Genomic DNA, 25,368 nt, shown 5'->3' with positions numbered 1-25,368 from the left:
GTTTTCGGTGAGTTGAGCATAAAACTAAATCATCAAGGCGTTCTATCTAAATTGGGTCAATAAGTACGAGTAACAGTTTGAATTGGTTTTTTGAAGGTTTTTTTCTTCAATGTTAAAGTTTCGTTTACACCAACATATCTTTGAGGAGACAACAGTAGAAATGGATTAGAGGTGTGAGAAAATCAGATAGGAAGTTACATTAACTTATGGCAAGTTTTCTCTTACTAGTGTATATTTGTTACCTTTGTGTTCAGTTGAAAATTAATATTTAAACATTTTCCTTTCATCAACAGTCAACATCACTGATCAATCGGTGTTGATTTTTTATTTAGTTTTTCACCCCTTTTTTCGTTGGGTATATTTATTTCTTTTTCTTATTTTCTTCAATTTCAAAATCGTCTTATTGCTAGAAGTTAACGGTTGACCACAACGACTCAATAAAGCGTACACTTCGTAAATCAGTCAAAAGGGGATAATGGCGCAGGCCCATCAAACGCTGCGGGACCGTCGTAAATGATTCCCGTCGAAATAAGGGAGAGTTTTTACGACACTGGCAGAAGAAGAAAGAAAATGAAAGGTATTAAAGAGCAAGTCCTCTTACTTTCTTTGTTTTATAAGTGTTGGCAAATTGTAACAATGCGTCTATCATGTTTTATCACTTTTAAACTACCGTATGGCTTTTAACATAAATGTATTTATAATAAGGAATACTTTTGTTTTCTATGGGTTCTGTTCATTTTGTGCTATGGATAGGTGGGCTTTTATCTTAACTGGGCTTTTCACCAATGGGGTTCGACGTTTCTACATAACTAAATACTATTGGCGATTTGTGTATTTTAATGCGGATATTCACATTCAGTGTAAGAAGTCCTATCTTTTAACCCCCTCAAATTCGAATGTATTCTATTTCATAGAGTAGGCTATACAAACCATACTATTTAGTTGAAGCTGTTTACATATTTCTATTTATTTCTTCAATTAATTGTATTACATTGTACTGTACTAATTGGAAACTATGTAGCCTACATCTTATTAAAAGTTGAAAGATGATTTTTATTTGAATAAAAACAAATGTTTCTATATAATTTGTTATAATTAAATGAATATATTGAAAAAAATATTGTTAACCTTAATTGATATTGTAAGTTTAAATTATTTTCGATGATGCATAAAAATTAATGATTGTACAACTGTTACATTGTATAACATGTTCTCAATCATTTAAACCCAACTAAGAGCAACTTATGTGTTTGTTAATTCGTTTAGAAATTAATGACAAATAAACATGTAATTGTATTAAACATACTAATTAAAAACAGAATTGTTGTAAAATTATTATTATATTGCCTTTATAACGTAATTGTATTACAAAAGAAAATCCGTTATATTTTTTCAACTGAATTATTGTTTGTTTGTTTTCAGGTCAGTGGACGGTCCCCATCGCTCGTAAGTCATCCTATAAGTTTATATTTCAACTTGGCTTTTATATGATCAGATTTTTCTGAGTATCCCTTTAACCTATTGCTCAAAAATGAAATGTGTGTTTATCATAAGTAGTTATTTGACATAGTTTGATTTGCAGTACAAATAATTTTAACAATTTAGTCTAGAGGTTTTCCCTTTTTAATACTACATTTAGTGTAAGGTATATCTTCAAGGTCACTAGATAGATAAAACATAATACAGTACTAGTAAACATACAATTAATTAAATGTATGGTTAGTAAGTTAACATATAACTAGTAAACATAATATAAATGGATAGTAAAATTTGAACACTGTAAAATTGTACCCTCTAAATAAGTTTAATATTATATTTAATCGCTAGGGCCTAAAATGACTCTTTTAGACCCGAGGTCAAGTTTTACGATCGAGGCGAAGCCAAAATCGGAAAATGAGCGAGGGTTAAAAAGTAACTTTTTGCCCGTGTGGTGAACTATATTTTTCGTCATATTACATCATTATTATAACAAACTAAGCTTGAAAACGAAATAAGTTTTATGTAAAGATAAACTCTCAAATCGACTTCCAACTGGTTTTCAATTCTGCTAATGCAAATAAGCAGCTGTTTAGTAATTGATTCAATCATTTCGTCTATTACGATTGTACATTATACGATCGATATGTCGAGCGATCGACAACAATTCATTATTGCCTAATAATGAATCAATTGATAAATAATTTCTATCGATACGATTGTCACAATCGAAATTTACAACTGTTTACAACAGCTGATTTTTACTCCCTAGAGAGTAAAACAACTACTTTAGCCCCGCAACGCATGCATTAAAAACGGCTGTTTTGCTGCAGTATTCTTCCCAATATTTAGTTGAAAACGTTTTAGAGTGCGGTAGCCTACCAGCTGTAAGTTGTGTGGACCCAAACCCTAGTGGTTCGTAACCCTATCACAATATGTAACTCAACTTATTTAATAGACCCCCCCCCCAAAAAAAAGCCATAATAATTGTTTACTATTTAAAGAACACAAAACTATTGAACCGTCGTTCTACATTAACCTCCAAATTGCTTTTGGTAGAAGCTATAACTTAGGTGCAAGTACTTAGATAGAGGTGCTTTTAGTTAGATTAATACCAATCACAAAACGCATATTCCTTGTCGTTGTACGCATCCCTCTTCAATCATCCCCCTTCCCTCTGTTGACCTGTCTGTCTATGTGTCTACCTAGTTGTCTGAGCCCTCTTGAATACAGCAGCTGTCAGTTTTACAAAGAACATCTTCAGTTTGACGGACACACGATATAAAACATATATTTGTCCAACTACATTTGGTTTACAAATGGTTTTGGATTTCTCTTTTACCCTTCATTGGACGCGGTTTTATATTGCAGGATGGGGGATTCTGAAGGGACATGTGTTTCAAGGGAAGAAATAAAATGCTACACCACAACCACTATGTGTGCTATTACACAGTATTAGGATTATCTGGGTACTTATAAAACGTTGAATTATTGATTAAGAAATTTCATACGCCATTTGTAATAGATTACTTTGATGTCCATACTACAACCTGTAATATCTCAATTATTTTTATATTATTTATCTTTTATGTTTCTGCTAAAGCAGTTTTTTTTTTTCAAAGATAAATAAATTACAGTATTTCCAACGTGTAGTCATGTACTACTTGAGTCACTTTTAAGTACTTCATTACTCCAAACTAAGAAATAAATGTCCTCAATTGGATTAAAATGTAAGTTTTCTGTTATTAAAAAAATGTTTAGATATAACTCTATGAAGCACTTTGAAAATTTATTCAGTCCATTACTTCAGGCTGTAACGATAACGAGGCACTGCAATGACATATCGGTTTTAAACCCCTTTCTAAATATTCCCTCAGTTTTTTTCATGACGACAAATCCACAAAACAAATTTCCACTGGAATAATCCCTTACTCGGTTCCCTATCAGAGGTACCACACCACCTCATCCGTGCAGGGGAACAGAACACGCGGCAAAGAGATTATTTGAACAAAAGGAGAAACAGAGAGAGGGATTAATGACTACTTGAAAGAGGATTACAATTACGATGTTTATAGAGGCTGACAAACGTAGTATTTTAAGAAAATTTATGAAGTCCAAGTTAGATGCTACATTTCAGTTTCTGATCGCTGCTTTCGAGCATGATTAAGAATTTAATTTACAAAAGTTCACACTATAAGATTCATATAATATATATAAATACCTCGTCACAGCTCTGAAGTTGCTGTATATTACAGCTGTTTCGGCATCAAAATGCCATCATCAGATACACATATCCACCTAAATTGGCGTCGTTAATCTGTACACACAATTTAGGTGGATATGTGTATCTGATGATGGCATTTTGATGCCGAAACAGCTGTAATATACAGCAACTTCAGAGCTGTGACGAGGTATTTATATATATTATATTAGTCATCTAGTCAGCTCAGGGGCTAAACCATGTCTATTGATATAAGATTCAGTTACGGTCTTGATTTAATAGCTATTGGTTTACTTCAAAGTGATATTATAGCCTTCAATTTACCAATAAATTTGGACAACTTTATTAATACCTGCTTTAGGAATTTAAATCATATTTAAAAACTAGTTTCCGCACCGAAATATAAATGTCAATCTTATGAAATATTTTTTTACCAAAATGTTCCCTTCTTTTTAATCCCCATGACTACAGCCCCACCCTATACTTACGCACGCACTCTCTCCAACTCCACCCCATTACCTGAGATTGAACCTGACATCTAAACTGGATTGATTCTCCTCCTGTTGTACGTATTCTTGATATTATTCAGCATTTTCTGCAGTTATGTGAAACTCTACAGCAAAATACACTAGACAGCAGTTTGAACATATTTGACTTATTTCCTAATATTATTAAAGAAATAGTGAGTGAGTGAATTCAGTACTTATTAAAGAGCTAAATGAAATTGGGGTTACGCTAAAGTTTATGAGAAACAGAGTCTTTACAGAATACCCCCAGTGCAGCAAACATGCATACTAAGCAAACTTCCATACGTCTGAATAGATTTTTACTAAAAGATCTCCTGAAAAATGTCATATTTATTCCCTATTTAAATAACATTAGTTTAACGAGTACCTAGTTAAGTTTGCTAATACAGGGAAAGTAATTAAGTGTTTTTTTATAGTTAAAGGTAAGTATGGTATAAAATAAATAAATTTTCCAAATTTGATCAAAAGATTGTTCATACACAAGTAAACTACAACTTTTCACTACTTAATTTTATAAAAAATAATATGGGAATTTTTAATTTATTGGTTTTTGGAATTATCTCCTTAACCATTAAGCGCATGGAAATGCTTCAACTCGCTAAACAATTATTTGTTTTTCTCTACAAAATGGTTAAGAAACTATGCAAAAATATAATATTTTTATGGTCAAAAATTGGAAAGACCCATTTTTATTCCATAAAACCCCTATAAATCCTGTTCCCACCTGCTGGTTCGCGATCCCGTTCAAATAAATGAGGGTTTACACATTTATATAAAATTTCAACAAAGTCGGATCATTTTGGCTCGAGGTATCGTGCTAACAGACACACACATACTATATACCTATAAACTATTTTGAACGGATTGTGTTTTTGGCTTCTGAGAACCTCAATGCGAAAAAGTACATCAGTCCCGAGTCCAGGTCTTACCATGTGCTACGGTAATAGTTTATCCCCTCCTATATGGGGGATTTTTCAAAAAACCGAAAACTTCATAAAATGAAGTGCGTGGATTTAGTTCTAAATATTTAATTCTAATCTTATTTACCACCCACCTTGTTATTTATTCTCACTAATCAATAAAATTATGTTTTCAAAAGTACTTATAATTCTACTCCATACTTAACATTCAATATTATAAGAACTTTTAAGTGTTTCTAGTATTTCTTTTATCCGAGACAACTTTTGAGATTCCAACACATTTTTTATTTAAGTTATTGAACGTCCCAAAACTCTGGTATGATGTAATAAGAAATCACAAATCATATTTCAAGAGTTAATCATAAAAGTCAGGCTATGGTGTATTTTATTCTTAGTTATTGTAAGTGTATTTTTTTAAACACGCTGGTAACTTTTTTAAATTAAAGTTTACTCCATACTTAACATTCAATATTATAAGAACTTTTAAGTGTTTCTAGTATTTCTTTTATCCGAGACAACTTTTGAGATTCCAACACATTTTTTATTTAAGTTATTGAACGTCCCAAAACTCTGGTATGATGTAATAAGAAATCACAAATCATATTTCAAGAGTTAATCATAAAAGTCAGGCTATGGTGTATTTTATTCTTAGTTATTGTAAGTGTATTTTTTTTAAACACGCTGGTAACTTTTTTAAATTAAAGTTTTACTTAACGTTTTTAGAAAATTAACCTTTATTACTTAATCTATTTCACTCCCTACTGCTCTCTTATTTGTACAAACAATTGAAAATTTATAATCATTAACAGTATTTAACACAGTTGATCCGTTTTCTATTCTGATTTGTTTGAAAGTTCTGCTTGGGGAATCAATAAGTTCTCTATCCTTGAAATCAATGAGGGGAAAGAGAGGACAAAACAATCAAACGTGGGCACGAACTGTCGTAAATGTGCTTCGGAAGGAATTAGGGTCCTTTTTATGACCTAGGGATGAAGCAAAGAAATGAGAGAGAATTAAATACCAACAACGACCCCTTAGTGACTGATCTTCCAGTGTTGCAAGTATTGATGCTTGGACTTTTTCTCAACGAAGCCTCTAACTCTTTTAAACAATTCTTGTTGTCAATAGCATTGTTTAGGTAACACAGGTGTAAGTTTTGATGTTTAAGTGTAGAAGTTTTGTATACTACTATTTCCTTTACTAAGATTTAAATGAACTTTTGTGTACCTAATTATTATTCTAAAGTATGAATTAATTTCTTAATTGGGTTACTCTAAAGTCTTTCAGCCAACGGATTGTTTAATTATTTTTCAAGCGAGATTATTATTTGGAATATTTATATATTATACTACAAAACGTGTGTTTTTTGTTCATTGTTGCAGAAACTACGTCAGATATAACATTTAACAAACTAATAAGAAAGTATGTAATAGTCTTAATATCATCAATAAGATTGTTCATTTACAAAAAATCTTATGAAATCCAAAGTTGTATAATACACATATAAATATAAAGTTAAGTCAAGGATATTATTTTCATTTATAATGATTATTTTACATCAGTTTTAGATTACGTATTACAAAATGCTCATTTTGTAATACATTGTGTTAGTAAATAAAGTTATAAACCTTATTAACATTAGGTAGAACTAAAATATTTCTCAGGTGCTCTGCAGCCAGATTATGCAAGTTTCTCACGTTTCCTCCTAGTTTTCAACCTAGTTGCCCCTAACACTTCCTCAGGTCATTAAAAAGACTTTGCCCCACTGAGCAGCCCCTGCTCGCCAATTAACCCATATGGAAGTGCGGACTTGCGCTCATAATTGTAATCATCTGACCTGGAAATGTATTCATTCTTGTGTCTCTTTGTGTTTTTTTTTTTTTTTACTAATTTTTTTCAAATTTTGATATGGTTTTCGCTGGTTCCATTCTATTTCGAATTTTAATATTGAAATAAATCGTGATTTACAATTTATTCGAACTGCTTAAAAAATCATTGTGTCGTTGAGAGAATATTTTGAAATGTTCAAAAACGTCTGCCCTTTACGTGGCAATATAGTTTCTATTATCATAGGTGACTTATGAGATGTGTTTAAATACCTTAACCTTAATATTCTTTACCTAGATATCATTTGTAAATAGAAAATTAATGCCTTTTTATATAAGAGTCAATAAATAATCGATAACAGATTATTGAAAATAAAAGTCCAGACATAGTCGTACACAAGTTATATTTCATAAAATGTATTAATCAGATAAAATATAAATAAGAACAATATTTACATTTAGACCCGAATAACATATATTCTGGAAATGGATAAATTGGAAATGGATAAAATGGAACCTATACCCAGAACAACATCTAATGAAAAAACTATTGTTATTTTCACTTATTTAGGAATTTAATACAATTTGTCACAGTTAAAAACCAAAACAATGAACCATTTTGTAGTTAAAGGCCCAAGCAATTATAGGAGCAAACTTTACCAGCTAAGGCCAGGCTCACCTTAGGGCTTGAGCCGTTGGATTTGTGAGTTTAATTAAATTTAATAGGGCTCGCAAAGGATTAAATGTAATCTTTATTGTGCAAGTCAGAATATAATTTACATTTTCTCTTCTCGTTCAAACAAACCTGACCAGATTAGCATTGTAGAAAAGCAGTAAAGGAGTATTTAGTAGGCTTTGCCGAAGTACATTTAGGAACCCATCGATCTAAATGATTATTCTGAGTTTATTTAAACTGTTTTAATTGATTTTCGCCTTCTATCAACACGTTTTAGAAACGTTTCACTATCGAAGTTGTAGGTATTTATTTCGTTATGTTGGTTTAGAGATTACAGACAGGTATCGAACAAAATGTATCCTATACCTGTCGTAAAACCGGTTACACTATTTGTTTTCTTAATTTATTCAATATTATCAATATTATAATTTATAGGACCACTGATACTCAGCCGCGTGTTATTTCAAAAACTATCTCTACAAGTGAAAGCATCAAGAACCCCATCGTGCCTTTTTGCATTAAAATAATTGTTTTTCTCAATAAATGGGTTTATGTCAAGCTATAATCGTTTACCTACCCTCCCATCTCTACAAGTAGGTTGTCAATAATGTAAATTCTCTTGTAAACACATGCAGTGATCACCGGCAATGCCGTTATCGATGTTATTACCGTTATCACACGCGTGATCGACCAACACACGCGTGCAGCCGTTTCACGTCACCCCCCCTCACCCCCCCCCCCTATAAGAGAGACAACTTCAACCCCCTCTCATGGGAGTGTCCTGTCGCCTTGTGATCGGAAACAATTTAACAGTTAGAGAACACATTTTCATATTTATGACACTGCTGATGGGAATATCCAATAAGAATGTTTGCGTAACTGATGGAGGGATGCTTGGCTCACTGGGGGACAATATCTCCTTCGCCATCGTGTATTATGCAGCAACAGACAAACATGGTTGATCTTCAATTTCTAGCACTGTAACTGTTTGTTAATATCTCCTTCAGTGTAGTATATTGTGCAGCAACAAACAATATCCTACCAACAACCTTTTATTTCTCTCGCTTTTATACTATTGGAGTATATCACACTTTTCTATTCTGAGGGATAAGCCAAACAACGTCGATTTTGTATTTCTCTTTAGCACTGATACGGTTAGCAGTCTCCCCTAGAATATGAATAAGTTATACAGCAAGATCCTTACAGGGCTGATCTTTCTCGGTTTGCTACTGTTATTGTTGGATAATATATTTTCCAATAAATGCCAACAAGTTTCAGCACTAGCTTCCACTCATATAGCAATTGTTTAAGAATTTTCCTAAGTAAATATTTGATTAAAGATATGGATTTTTCTACTATTGTTTAGTGCTATGTATAAAATCTTGGTAGAATTATCTATATTCAGGTAGTACTTTTGCATTTATGTAACATGAGATAATGAATAAACCAAGGACAGTGTAGAGGTTGGTAAGCCACCGACCCCTTAAGGTTATGTCTATAAAAACCTACTTTAGCTTTTCATAAAACTACAGCCTAATGGAGCGTGGGATCAATTTCAAAATGCTTTTATGTTACTTTAGAAACTCACATTAGCGGCTGGACCTCAACAATAAACAACCCTTTTAGATCTCTCATCTATTAACGCTCCCGGATTTTTTCTCAGCAGAATGTTTTGCCAGGGTTTTACTTAGTGCTTAGATTCCATTATTTTTTTTATAATTACAGTATTGGATTTCATATTGGTTTAAGAATACGTTTATGTGCACTCCTTCTATATTTTTTTATTTAGTTCTTCAAACTTTTTTATGTAAAGGTCTTTGTGATCTTTTTTCTAAGAATTAGAAAATGGTCATTTAAATATCGAGCCATAAAAAGATTTTTAATCATTGAACATTCAGTCGAAATCTACTAGTTGAATCTGTTTGTTAGAAACTGTTTCTATTAACGCAGATAGTGTTCCAGCCTACTAAGGTCCTTTCTTATCTCGTTTAAGTCAACTTCTTTGTCCGGAAAATCCAAGTAAAAGGTTAACCCAATTGTTCCTCTCCTCTTGGGCTTAAACTTATAAAGCTGCGTTAGTAGTGTGTTGGTTCTTCGTTTATAGTACTTCAAACCAGTTTATTAACTTTTACCAAATATAAACTATGTGGGTATATGAATACAGACATTTACATGAACTAATATTAAGTGTGCTCTTTAACTGTTTTGCTCATAATATTGTTTAACGAAATATCTCCACAAAATGTTTTAAAACTTGCTTTCTTCTTAAATTTGCTAAGTACTAACGCAAATGCTTTATAAACTTAGTTTAGTTAGAAAAAAAACCATCTCTCATTATACATTTTATTATATGTTTTTAAATACAGAGTTTTATTAATAGTCAACACAGTTATTGTAATTAGTCATTGTATAGTAATGGTAGTGATATTTAAAACATCGTTTATTTCATAGGATCCATTAGTTAGCAAGCAAACTCAGACCAAAATATTTTTCTTTATTTAATGACAACTGCTCAAAAAGTCTCAAATGAATGAAAATTGAATCTAAGCGAAGATCGATTTTCTGTCACTCCACTGCAAAACCCATTAGTTTCAGTTACATCGTTCATCTGCACAATGAAAACGACAATTCCAATTATGTAAAAGCTTCAGAAACACTCGTTTGAAAGTTCTGTAAGATACTCGTCGGAAACACTCAGCTGTTAAGTTTGTATGTTCTGTGTAATTGTAATGTATCAGAAACGCGAATATATGAAATCTGTAAACTCCTGTGTAATCGTTACTCATCAGATACACTTGTAAAATCTGTAATCTTCTGTGTAATCCTTACTCATCAGATTGTAAATTCTGTAAAGTACGTGAAGTTGTTATTCTTAAAAACGCTCGTCTGTAAAGTGATCACTCCTCTGGAGATAATTAAATCCATGTGGAAATGTACTGTAACTCTACTATAAAATAAATTGTTCCAATTAAATATTTTTTTTATTAAACGCCAATTGCAATTTTGTGAAAACAATCACAAACCCTAAAAAATGTCAAATCGTTTCTACCCTGTGATATCTGGTAGATATGGCACAAGTAAGTGAATAAAAACGAACACTATTCAGAAATCAATTCACTGCAAATCCATAAGTTGCAATTATATCGTTTAGCAGCACAACGTAAACGACAATCCCAATATTGCCACAACGTCAGAAACAGTCGTCTGCGTGGGGCGAGGGGCTACTCTTGTGTCGAGAGACTGACTTCTTGGGCGTGTCCGGCGTGTCCTCCACGGACCTGGGCTTTGATCAGAAGGATGTGACAAACTCACTAACATGTCACGGACAGAAGAGTGCAACAGGAGGCTGCGTTCAAGTGGGTAATGGGAATTTAATTTTATATATTTACTTGCGTCAAATATAGGTTTTTTTAATGACGCTTCATGGTTTACACATTGCATTTTCATGTTAAAGATGTATATTTGAAAAGTGTAATCGACCCACTGACAATGAAGTAATAAGTATCGTGTAGTTTTAGTACGGCTGCACTTTACTTTAGGTCCCACACTCATTCGAATGAAAATATCGATTATTCGATTGTTTCATTCGATATATCGTTTGGTTAGTTAGGTTAGGTTAACCTTACCTAACTAACCAAACGATATATCGAATGAAACAATTGATTAATCGATATATCGATCAATATTTTCAACCGAATGAGTGTAGGACCTAAAGTAAAGTACCTTATAAAGCCTTTAGTACCTGTTCATTTCTTCGAGAGACTTTTATTTTATTACAAGGTAGACCTACGTTCGTTTTCTTGTGCAATAACTATCACATTAAACAAGGAGGAAGATATACTATTCAAAAACAAGCGGGAAATAGAAATGTAATAGCTTATTGTACGACAAACTCGTCATTTGCATTGTCTTTGAGTTAATAACGGACTACATAGCTACTTTATATAGTTAAGCATGTTCTTACCTGAGAATTCCTAGAACGTATGCACAACATTTGACAACAGATGAATAAAACACAATAATATGTTTACTAATATTTAAACGCTGCTCTTTGTCGTGTAAACTTCAAAATAGGTCTATTATTTCGAAGAATAAATAACACTCTATCACCGGCGTTGACTTTTCAAGAGGCTTGAACTTAGATAATGTCGTTAATTGTGAAGTTTGTTTTCAAGGTTTTAATTAGCTTGTCAGATCGGGTGAAATGTTAATGTTTAAATGGCATAAGAAGCCTGTTATCTCATCGTCGAGTGTAAATAGGAGGGTTGCTACTGCTTGGCTTCCCTTCAGTTAAATGTTGTTCGACAAAGCGAAAGTCAACCCTGATCAAAGGGAAGCGGGTTGTAGTGGTATACATTAATAATCTACCTTAATTAGACTAAAAATATTGTATAATTTTTTTAAGAAAGTGTTTAATATGATTCTATCACATTTAAGTATCAAAAGTGTTCTTTGATCAAATAAAAACTTGGACACCAAAGTAGTACGTTCTCAAAGAGTACAATAACAGGTTTATTATTCTTATTGCTCACAAGATAGTAGAATAGTATATTTTATGGCAACAAACACGTGAGTAAATTCTACCACATAGATAATTGAAATATTGTATCAATGTTTCGAACAAAATACCCCTGCCGCAGCAAACCTGCCGACTAAGCGAATTTCCATTTGTCTGAAATGATTTTCAATTAAATCTATTTCAATAACATTAGGATTAACGAGTTCCTAGGTTTGCTGCTACAAGAGAACTAACAAAGTGCGTTTTTTAGTAAAATATTAATAGCTTAGTATAAAATAAATAAAATTGCCAAGTTTGATCAAAATATATCCATTTACAAGCAAACTACAACATTTTACAATATTCTCCATAAGAATAACATAGGACTTTTAAATTTTTAGAATTTTCTCCGTTACCAATAAACGTTCAAAAACACTTTTGCATACTAAATTATTTGTTTTTTAAGCTCTTTAAAAAGGTCTAGAGAGAAATTGGGAAATTTTGTGTTTTGAGGGTCAAAAATGAGAAAACCCAATTTTTACCCCATAAAACACCCCGTAAAACCCCGTTCCCATGGTCCGATCATGCTGGTTCGCGAACTCATTCAAGTTTATCCTGCCTTACACCTTTAAACCAAATTTCATAAAAATCGGACAAAAATTACTCAAGTTATCGCGTTCACGGACAAATATATATATACATATATAAAAAATTTAACGAATGGTGTTTTTGGCCTCTGGGGACATCAAAATGAAAAAGTAAATCGGTCCCGGGCCTAGGTCTTACCATGCCACCTACGGTAATAGCTACTTCCCTATAGGGAAATTCGCTAAAACTATATAGTTCTAACATACTGTTTGTTCTCTAAAATAATGGAAAAACGTTTACTCAACATACAAACACTTAATCGTTACATGATATGTATCGTACCTTAACGAGCTTCAGAATTTACGAAAGGATAATAAGTCTGCTTGCACCTTTCACAGGACGTATCTCTAGTATTCAATGTGCAGACCGGTTAATACATGCCAACGTCAATACTACACACGTTCAGTTTAATATATTATGTAGATCTATTTGTAGTCAGCAAAATGAATCTGAATCGCAGCTACTCGAGATTCGAAACCGTTATCTCGTTCACAGCGAATATAAATCAAATTTATAACCAGTACAGGAAGTTATTAATGCATAAGACGCACAATTCTCGGATACATTGTTTTCAGCCGTGGTCCCAAGACGGGCATCGAGTGAGTATAATGGGGCTATAAACTGTTGGCGGGCAATCCTACAACGCCCGGCGCTGTTCCTGCATAATACACGTCTGCAGAATATTGTGTATCAGTGTAACACAAGACTATGGCATATTGTGTTTTAGCATGTATTATAAACTACACTATAGCAATCCTACAACGCCCGGCGCTGTTCCTGCATAATACACGTCTGCAGAATATTGTGTATCAGTGTAACACAAGGCTGTGGCATATTGTGTTTTAGCATGTATTATAAACTACACTATAGCAATCCTACAACGCCCGGCGCTGTTCCTGCATAATACACGTCTGCAGAATATTGTGTATCAGTGTAACACAAGGCTGTGGCATATTGTGTTTTAGCATGTATTATAAACTACACTATAGACGTATGACCAATCGTTAGTCTGTTGATTAGGTTAGCAGCGATCCAAGCGGCGAAGGGCATGCAATAATGAGTACAGTACCACAGACAATATAATATTTTTACCTACGACCGTTTTTTAAAGTAGCCGTTTCAGTACAGTTCTTAGAATTTAAAAGTATCTCATAACAGCATTGTTTACTTTCATATCAGCATAGTTTTACTCATAACACGGGTAACGGACCAATGAGGTTCAAGGATTGAGAGAGGAGAAGTAAAATTGTAATGATTTCAAATTCAACTAATCAGCTGTTCAGGCCAATTTTATTGTTGATTGGTGCAATTAGTGAATTAGTGTTTGATTCCTTGCATCACTGTCAGTGGCAATGAGAGGTTATAAACGAAAACATAACCTCTTTTAGAAGTTATGAGTAGTGATTTTTAGTAATTAAAACACCGTCGTAGGTAAAGCAGTGTACGCAACTCGCGTAAATAGTGTTAACGACACGAGTCAAGGCACTCGCCAAGGCTCGTACCTTAAATTTTCTACTCGTGTCGTTAACACTATCTATACGCAATCGTTGCGTAAACTACTATACCTTGAAAATTAAACACCCATAAGTTAGGTCTAGTGCTGCGATATAGACAGACAGGGCAGAAACTACGTAGTTATTATTCCCGCGCCGTACAATGTTTTCTTTGCTCATTTTCTCGTATAGCTGACTTTCTAAAAATCTATCTAATAAGTCATAGTCATTGGAATCAGTGTATCGCTGTGAGATATTGTAACCACGGTGTATTGCGTATCAATGTATTATATAGCTTAGGAACAAAAGATTATGGGATATTGTTTTTCTATGTACCGCTGTGGAACACAATGCTACGGTTGTCAGGGATATCGACGATCAGAGGGGAATGGATATGAAATCATCTTCTAGGCGTCAGATACTGCGACCTAATCAAGGCTATCGTCCCATGGGGGAGGGGGTTTAACTAAAGGGGGTGTTTGTATGTGTCATGCAGCTCGTTAATTTCAGCTATCTAGCTTACTTATTTAAAGTGTATAGCGGGTCAGAAGACTTTTAGAGACCAACATTCGGGATCTTTGATAAACGTGTATATTGAAATTGTATCTATCCTGCTAGTTAAGAATACAGTTATCCTATAGCATTTTATTACATACATAGGGTTCCTTTGGCGAAATTCCCATACCAGGAATACGCTATTACCGTAGGTCTCATGGTAAGACATGGACCCGAGACCGGTTTACTTTTTTTTATTTTGATGTCCCCAGAGGTCTGTATCCGTTAGAATGATAACTCGAGCAAATATCATCCGATTTCGATCAAATTTGGTACAAACGTGTAAACCTACGTTTATTCAACTGGGTTCGAGAACCATAAGATCTGACCATAGGAACGGGATTTAATGGGTAACAATTGGATTTTTTTTTTCATTTTCGACCCTCAAACCTTTTTTTATTTTTTATTTAAACCATAATGAAGAGCATAAAAAGCAAAAGTTTAGTATATTGAAGTGTTTTTTACTGTTATTAGTTATGGAGAATTTTTTTTTAAAGTTTTAAATTTCCATGTTATTCTTAATAAGTAAACTGTCATAGTTTGCTTGTTTATCGGTAAATTTTGGTCAAACTTGGCAAATTAATTTATTTTATACTAAGCTATTAATATTTTACCAAATAAAACTGACTTTAGTACCCTCCCTGTAGCAGCAAACCTCGGCGCTCGATAATTCAGTGTTATTAAACAGATTGAAATCACAATGAAATCAAATGCCGCAAATGGAAATTCGCTTAGTCTGCAGGTTTGCTACAGTCAGAGTATTTTTAAATCTTGTGTTTTCAATACATTAAGGAAATTTCAGTAGCTGCACATAAAATATTGTTTTTTTCATCTATCGATAGCTGTAAGATAAACCAAGTTGAAGGGATGGATTATGGAAATAAGGTACTTAAGCTATTAGACTACATTTTTAAACTTAAATCTTAGAGGCAATATGTTTATACGCCCTAAACCAGTAGCAATGTTGATATTACATAATTAAAAACACAAAAATTCCCCTATTTCTACATATTGTTGTGTTAACAAGGCCACATGTGGATACTCAACAAACATCTGAATGTTTACTAAATACGTCGTCTTTTGATTAACAAGCTTTGAAATTGTAACAACGTCAACAACGTTCCGATGTCTCGTCGAAGTTTTAATATTTGATGGAATAAAAAGCCAATGCAGCTTTGGGAGCATGTAAATAAGAAGGGTTGCCGACTTTGCCCGCCCCCTTTGACTTGGAACATCATCTCCCGTACAAAAGAAGCGCCCTCAGCAAAAGAAAAAGCCTTTGGATAACAAAAGGGTTCGGAGTAATGGAATCTTGCTATTGAAAATACGAATGTCCTAATTAACATACAATTAGAAAAGTACAATAGCGAGTGGTCTTACCTTAATTATATAAACTCCAGGGGTGTTCCTTGAAATCTAATTCCGAAGTTTTAAATGGCAGCCATTATTACCTCGATTTTTATAGAGGTTAGACAGTTTTAAATAGGTTCGTGTAAGTAATTTGACTGGAGAATTTGGCTAAGTAAAAACATATTAATTTCCATATTTTATGTTTTATTTTAAAGTTCTTGTATAGAATTGACAGGATTGTTGCTGTATTACAACAATTTTATACTAATTTTACAAAAGTATTTTTTTTTCATTTTCGTAAATTGAGTTTAAGGATTCAAGATTGGGTTGGTTGTATTGTATCAATAATTAGCTTACAAAACCCTTTCTCGAATTAATAAACCTAACAAATACTACATAAAGTGTAACTAACTTGTGTCGATATGAGTTATTGATATTTTACTTGTAATGATTGTTGTACAGTATGCCCTATAAACCACGAAGATAAAGGAAATATCGTACAACAGCAAAGGGGGGGGGGGAGAGGGAGAAAGAAACTCAGCAGTGTTCGGTTGTTGCTGCATAATACAAGACAGCGAAAGAGATATTATCCAACAGTTACAGTGCTAGAGAGATAGAAAATCAACACTGTTTGTCTGTTGTTGCATAGTACAAGATGTCGAAGGAGATATTATTAAAAAGTTACAGTGCTAGAAATAGAAGATCAACCCTGTTTGTCTATTGCTGCATAATACACGACGACGAAGGAGATATTATCAAACAGTAGCGCTAGTATTTGAAGATCAACCCTGTTTGTCTTTTGCTGCATAATACACAATGGCGAAGGAGATATTATCAAACAGTAACAGCGCTAGAAATTGAAGATCAACGCTGTTTGTACGTTGCTGCATAATACAAGACGGCGAAGGAGATATTATTAAACAGGTACAGTGCTAGAAATAGAAGATCAACCCTGTTTGTCTATTGCTGCATAATACACGACGACGAAGGAGATATTATCAAACAGTAGCGCTAGTATTTGAAGATCAACCCTGTTTGTCTTTTGCTGCATAATACACAATGGCGAAGGAGATATTATCAAACAGTAACAGCGCTAGAAATTGAAGATCAACGCTGTTTGTACGTTGCTGCATAATACAAGACGGCGAAGGAGATATTATTAAACAGGTACAGTGCTAGAAATTGAAGATCAACCATGTTTGTCTGTTGCTGCATAATACAGTACACGATGGCGAAGGAGATATTATCAAACGGTAACAGCGCTAGAAATTGAAGATCAACCATGTTTGTCTGTTGCTGCATAATACACGATGGCGAAGGAGATATCAAACAGTAACAGCGCTAGAAATTGAAGATCAACCATGTTTGTTTGTTGCTGCATAATACACGATGGCGAAGGAGATATTATCAAACAGTAACAGCGCTAGAAATTGAAGATCAACCATGTTCGTCCGTTGCTGCATAATACACGATGGCGAAGGAGATATTATCCAACAGTAACAGCGCTAGAAATTGAAGATCAACCATGTTTGTCTGTTGCTGCATAATACACGATGGCGAAGGAGATATTGTCCCCCAGTGAGCCAAGCATCCCTCCATCAGTTACGCAAACATTCTTATTGGATATTCCCATCAGCAGTGTCATAAATATGAAAATGTTTTCTCTAACTGTTAAATTGTTTCCGATCACAAGGCGACAGGACACTCCCATGAGAGGGGGTTGAAGTTGTCTCTCATATAGTGGGGGGGGGGTTGAGGGGGGGGGTGACGTCACACGGCTGCACGCGCGTGTCTGTCGATCACGCGTGTGATAACGGTAATAACATCGATAACGCCATCGCCGGTGATCACCGCTTGTGTTTACAAGAGAATTTACATTATTGATAAACTGGTTTGGATTCAATTTTCTACTTTTTGAAGTAGCTATATTACCCCACGATACCGTATCACCATAAAACCCCTGGTTAATATGTACTTGTTTACTTTTCAGTATGTAGAAGGGATTAATTGTGGTCTAAATATGGGATATTATCGATTGTAAACAGTATGAAATAATTTAATCACTCTGAAAGAGTGCTTAAAACGCCAAGTAGCTGAGTTGTTATAAATTATACATATTATATAGCTAATTATATGCAATTTATATTTACCATTTCATTATTGAGACAGTAATGCAGCATTGAGTTTTTTTTATCAAACTTTTTGTGGTCCAACAATTGTATTAGGCCCTCAATAAAAACGTTTATCGTATAAAAGGCATGCAAATTCTTAAAAAATATGGATGTTATTGATAATATATCAAAGATTGATTTGTGTAGTGTGATGAACTAAGCACTGCTCAATTTTATAAACCTCAGAAAAAGTGGGAATTAACTTCTAACTAGAATGCAACTTCGAAACTCAAATTTACATTTTTTTTTTTAGTTCTAGATTCGCAGAACTTCATCAATTACTCCTGAAAATTCCACTTTCATTAAACTCTGTAATAATCTCGCAAACACATCTTTTATTGTTCTTTCTACGATGTTAATTCGAAGAGGTTTGTTTTAACAAGGGAAAATGCAAATTATACGCTGCTTCACACAGTGGAGATTACATTTTATCCTTCCAAACTCTATTGAATTTAATTAAATCTTCGTGAAAGCTCAGCTGTAAATGTGAGCTTAGCAAACTCAATTGGAAATTTTGAAGAATATGATATTTTGTTGTAATTGTAAGCAGTCACCCAAGAAATGCCGTTTAATCTAGAATTAATCACATTTACACAGCTTATTAAACAGGCCTCAAGTGGGCGCTTTTTTTTAGATAGTGTTGGTGAATCAATATTAATAATGCAATACTTTACAAATACAAAAATTTTGTACGTTTCCAACACAAAAATGCTGGAATATACAATTGATTGTAACAGTATATTTCGTACCTATGGTCGAAAATTAGGCTTTGCTGGCTCGAGATCATTTTTTATGTTCGAGACAAAGTGGAATTAAATGTAAGCGTAGGTTTATATGCATATCAAATAAAAAGTTTTTGTTAGTAAAATACAATGCCATAAACTTAAACTCAAACGGGCAACCGAGTGAAAAAATGGCAGCCGCTCAAAGATTGTTTGAATTTGTAATATTGTATTGAGTCTTTAAACGGCTGCAATATTTTTGCTCTGTTGTTTTTTATATATTAAATATACGGCATTGTATTTTTGTAATAAAGACCTTTACATGTATGATTGTGATATGAACTGCTAGCAGGCACCATCCTGGGGAGGTAGCGTACAAAATTACATTGCAAATTCAAGAAATCTTTTAACGGCTGACATTTTTTACTCAGTTGTCCGTTTGAGCCCAAATTTGCGGCATTGTATTCGTCTAATAAAGACTTGATTTGATTTTAATATCAACCTGTGCTTACATTCAAGATTTTCTTCTGACTCCTACCGACTCGTCCCCCTGAGAAGGTAGCTTACATGGAACTATAAGTATTGTGCTTCTTTGGTAGCGTCTCACTGATTAATGTTTTAAATTGTTTTATGACCAGTGACTTTATACCATGCTTTATCGTTATTATTAACTTTTTTCCACCCTGTATAGGTCATCATTTTTGTATTAGTGTTCCCACTTTAAGCTGTAGATCCATCCATCTAAAAATTAAAAAGGAGTCTTGTAGTCTTTCTGGTAAGAAAAATTGTTCTGTACTACAAATCCCTAAAATAAAAGTCACACAATAATTTTACTTCATCCTCACTTTCGGCTTATACTAACTACTAGTACTAAGTCGACATGATTTTGAAAAAATTTAGATATTTTAGACAATTGTTTCTTGATCGCATCTCTCTTTACATCAAAATTTAAATTTATCGTAATTATATTACAAATAAAAATCAGGATTAAATTAAATCTGTAACATACAAACGATTAACAATTCGCCCGTAGAGTAACAGTTGAAAGAGAATACAAGATGCTGTGGAGTATAATTAGGCCCGGGGATTGCGGTGGTAAGACTCGAGTTGTATTTGTAACTAGGTTGTCTCTAATTAAACTTAATATGAGCAAATCTTTGTGCAAAGCTGTCTTTTGCTTGCATTTAAACAAACGTGAAATTTGATCTGTTGGTTAGAATTAAAGTGGGTGTCTCTAAAGTATTTTAAGCTTGGTTTTGTCATAAATTATATTTTTTAATACCAGTCGCATTTTTTTTAAAACGTCACTGAATATTTAAAGGTAATTGACCAATTCCTCTTATCATTATAAACAAATTTTTCTGGCACTAAGTGATTGATTCTTCTAGCTAGGCTAACCTCTAATAGAGCTACACGCCTAGTGTTATAGTGTTAGAGTAATTGTATGTCATAAATTATGTTTGGAGTAATTGTATTTAGTTTTAACTTTGACCATAAATAAACTAACATAAAGTAGACACCCCACAACATTCTTAAGGTTGTTGTCCGTTTTGCAGTAAAAAGAGGTCATTAGTGCTACTGTTAGGGTAGGCTGTTGTAACATGTTCTTCTGGTACGGAAACTTAAGTCATGATGTCTCAAAACTAAAGGGACAATTTATTGTAAACCATCTTATCTTTTCTGCGCCCTCCAACTAACATAGAAGGATAAACAAAAATACAAATAGAATCTTCAAAAATAGTATTATGTGCTCTTTTATTTTAACGCTTTTTGTTCAACTATCTCCTCTTTTAGATTACCGTGCATTTAGTTGTAGCTGGTCCATTTAAATGGGATGTCTGTTTCGTTATTCAAAGTCAATTTTTTATATTCGTAATTTTAAAAAATATCGAAGAATATTAACTTGGTAATTGATAACGTGATAAAATTAAGGAACCTACACTACTCATTGAAAAATATTTAATACGTCATTGGATGCGTTATCTGTTCCCAAACTCTTGTTTTTACTATTCTTCATAAAGCATCAAAATTAGCCTACACAATCACAGAGGAATTCTTTCCAACGACCCATAATAATCATCAACAAACCACCCCCATTAACAAACTGTATATAAAGCCCATTCTTTGGGTACTCTTCACAGATGATGTTTTACTTTGTTCTGTTTTCGACCACAAAAGAGTATCAGCTCTTTAGCTTCAAAGGTTCATTGTACCAACGACAGAAAGTAACATTTCCTTAGCAGTACTTTTATTTGGAATGAATTGTTAAAAAAGTTATGTTTTAATGATTAAAATAACGGCCATCAACTCTAAAAAAATGTTCAAATGCAATATAATCTTAGAGGGGTTTTAAGTAAATTATTAATTTTGATATATGAAATAAAGTGCTAAAACAGCCAGTAATCCAAGTAAATTTCTTATTACAGGATAATATGAGTATTTGGTTGAATTCACTTTATAATTTTGTAATCCATTGTACACTGCAACGAGGATTTTGTCTTGAAACTACTCTTTATTTAAAATAACTATGCCTTTTAATAATATACCCCACTTGGTAAAGACCAAAATACATGTTTGATACAACAATTAACCATTTACTAAGTAAAAATCTGATTGTGAGAAACTTGTGAAGTTGATTAAAGCAAGAAACGCCGTCTTTGAAATTCTTCTAATAGCTATGTTAATCAGGGCTTTTTTCAACAATGGGCTAAATTCTATTACGGCAACCTTTCTCAACAACTATTCATTATTATTTCTTCTGAAAGCATACCTTTGTTCCTAGTCTTTCACACTAATTGAAAATGAAGCAAAAAAGGGAGAGAATTTACTCATTGTTGCTCGAAAACTAGTTTATACAATTAGTTAATCATACTTAGATTATAACAGCCCTCACCTCAAACCATAAATTAATTATCGTTATTTGTTGTTTTCAAATAAAAATAAATGCAACAACTTGAACCTTCTGTGTCAATAGATCTCTAAGGCGACGAGGTTGGGTTATCTAGTAAATTTGTCCCACTTTCGTATTGTACTGCACATAATACAGCAAGACTTAATTTAAATAATTTGCTGAAACTTTATTTACCAACTTTGTTTGAGAAGTGTGCTGTAACACAATTTTCTTTATTGTTTCATCCACTCGTATGCGGCACCCCACTATGGATTTAGATCCCTCACAATTAGTGCTCTACTAGGTTATGTTTCTGTTGAAGAGAATAAAACTTGAACTACTTAAATTTCCCCCCATCAATCGGAATCTATTTTCCAACATACCCAAAATTCATTTAGTAATGTTTATCTTTTATTTCAATGACCAAAATGATCTTTATTTGCGTTTATTGTGCGGATAACCAGGGCCTTTTACACTTCCGCCTTTTGACTATCTGTGCCACTCCAATGCATAACATTGTCTGATGCACCCTTTAACCATATCGAGTGAAATCATTACAATCTCAAAGAAATTGGATGAGTTAATCTCAGAGTTTTCAAAGAGTCCAACTCTCCTTAGAAAGTGCATCGCATTCGCTTATGAGATGTGTGGCACTTTCATCAAACGGTTAATGTACACACAAAAAACCTGTAATACAAAGAACACTGTCCAGTTCGTATAACAGGTATCCACGAAACAACATTGGTCATACACTATATATCGACAGCTATCACCTTATTAATAAGCCTATCGTATCCAACTTATATCTAGTTTGTTTAATTCCAAATATTAATTGGCTCACCATCTATTGTGGGGTATTTGACAGTGGTATACAGGAGAATCGAGTATCACAATGCTGCAATTGTACCTTCATACATTTAAGGTATAATTCATTTAATAACCCAAACCTCTGTTTTGCAGGTTGGGCTCGACGCTGTCCTCCACGACGACGGCCGGTGGAGGTGTGCTAGTCTCAGCTCCTTCAGCACCTCCTGCCGTCATGCCTGTGTTCCCTCTACGACCCAGTGGCTCGGCGCCCCAATACTCACCTTACTCTCCCTCTCGCTTCCACATAGACAAGCGATGTCGCCACCGCTGCTCATGGAAATGCTGCAGTATAGCGCTCATCCTCGTGTCTGTCGTCCTCACCGCTATGCTCGCCTACTTCGGAGGTCAGTGTACTTGTTGTCGGTATACTTAACTATTTAATGAGCATTAGGATCTTATTTGATCTGGATGTTTTGTGTTCTGTTGTATGGGCGCCCACAGGGGGGTGCAAGGGGGTGCAAATAGCGTAAAAATTCGTTTTGAAACACTATATTACATTTTCCCGGGGAAGGCCCCGGATGTTGTGCTATTGCACAACCCCTGTTCCAAATCCTGCGAGCGCCCATGTTCTGTTAAGCTTTTTGTAAGGTAAACTGTTAAAAAAAAAAACTTTCGTACTTCATCTTCACCACCACGCCCCCTAATACTGGAGGTTCGTCAGGTTTGTTAGGGGTTGAGACTCTAGGTAAGGTTAGGTTAGGTCTCAATTATGATGAGCCAGGTAAGGCCCAAGCCATGATTTTTACTTCCCCATTGCCATTGTCCAAGGGGGGTTCGTCAAGGTGGTCAGGGTGTCAAGAATTTTAGGTCAGATTAGGTAAGGTCTAAATTTATTTTGGTTTAGGCCACAAAAACCCCTGATCTGGTAGCAGTAAAACCTAACCAACTTGACAGTTCGTGGACCCAGAGGTTGTCGAGTTATCCAGAACATTGAAATGTATATTGGGTTTTAATAAATGTATACATAATTGACTAATTTGTACATATTCATCAAACGTATTACATAAATGATTATTTTTATAGATTGAGTAAACACTCTTGAAATTCTAAATGGTCAAAAATTTATTGGATTTAACATGTTTTGAAAATTTGCTTTTTTGAGTTCGCCCTGTCAGTTTTTGACTGTCGAGTTAATGAGGTTTTACTTTACTATCTAAAGTCAACCTTACGTTATATCGAATGTCAATCTGTTGGGTCGGATCGAAACAATCGGTAGTCCTATGAAATACGCCTTTGAGTCCGGAATTGACGGCTTGAAATCCTCCATGACTGATGTAGGTTTACGTTTATGATTTGGATTGTAAAGTTGGATAGTTACAATAAAGTTGTAATTCAAAATTGTGTATCAAGTTTCCTCAAACACACTGATACTGATTCTCAATTATTTGTTAAGATCTTTTAAAATGGTTAATTGCTTTAAATTAGTTCACACACACTTGGCTTAAGTTCAGTCCAACAAGTGTATTTTGGTTAAAAAAAGTAATTTATAGTCCTAATTATAAAACCTATTTTAATACATTTATAAATGACAAGCCAGTAAAAAGAATATGTCAGAATAATAATAATATATAAGAAAGATATATCAAAAGACTTAAAACCATTTGTTCAGTTATGAACCAACCATTCAAAAGATGTTCTAAGTTTCAAACGCCACAAACAGCTTCTATCCAGTATTTCGTTTCTTAATCATTCACCTTGAGGAATAAAAGCAAAGTTCATATTTCAACTTCAATCCGAGCTTGAACTGCAGTAAATATCATAAATACACTTTCAGAGGGCTTAACTTTTTTACCAAATGTAGAAAGTTTAAATACGAACGGCAAAAATTGTTTGTTATTTAAAACTTGCAACAACTTGGCAGAACTTGAAATGTGTTTCTGTTGTGTGAGTTTTAAAATACTTCCTTCAACTTCATCTTGATTTAACAACTTTTAACAAGGTCTTGCCACTGCCACCAGTCTTTATCCAGCAGGATTTTAAAATTTCATTCTAATCACACAATTATTCAAATACGATAACATTGTTTGAAACCAGAATTTCATTGTCCTTTTTATTGGTACGTCCTCATTTATATTTCTTAAGTAGATATATCGAATCTGTTATTTCATCATAGCCTAAACAAGGGAGTACGTTTTATCTATTCCTAATTTTAACTGACCGAAACATAATCTTAAACAAACACAAACTAAATTATAACCACAATCTAAACATAATCTTGATCAAACTATACTTGAACGACTTTTCAATTTTATTTCAGCATCGTTTTACACTTGTTTGACCTTTGCGTCAAATGTAAACTCTGATAGTTTAGATTACCTGATATACTCCATCAAGGAAGTTAAGACGTCAAAACGGTAGATGTGGAGATAGAGAGCTGTCAGACCTTTGAGAATGAAACTGACTTCCTTCAGTCTCTTTCAATATCCTGCAGAGTTTTAATAAGAAAGAATAATGCATTAGTAGTAGTTTCTCATTAAAAAAGTAATTTATACTGCTGAAAGTTCCTCTCTTCAAATAACGCAGAGAAC

General features: G+C 33.6%; 1 protein-coding gene across 4 annotated transcripts in view; it reads left to right on the top strand.

Annotated features, from left to right (window-relative positions):
• The window catches only part of LOC128989814 (teneurin-a-like), an 880,316-nt gene that overhangs the window by 793,087 nt on the left and 61,861 nt on the right, over positions 1–25,368 (top strand). For all 4 annotated transcript variants that reach the window (XM_054411875.1, XM_054411876.1, XM_054411874.1 and 1 more), the window contains one exon: positions 22,934–23,184. In XM_054411875.1, the coding sequence (XP_054267850.1) occupies positions 22,934–23,184 (251 nt within the window). The remainder of the gene's footprint in view (positions 1–22,933; positions 23,185–25,368) is intronic.

The sequence above is a fragment of the Macrosteles quadrilineatus genome, unplaced genomic scaffold (genome assembly GCF_028750875.1).
Source record: "Macrosteles quadrilineatus isolate MER2022 unplaced genomic scaffold, UCM_ALF_1.0 Scaffold_3__2_contigs__length_128488019, whole genome shotgun sequence".
NCBI lineage: Eukaryota > Metazoa > Arthropoda > Insecta > Hemiptera > Cicadellidae > Macrosteles > Macrosteles quadrilineatus.
The sequence above is the reverse complement of the archived record's forward strand: the minus strand, read 5'-3'. Positions and strand labels throughout refer to the sequence as shown.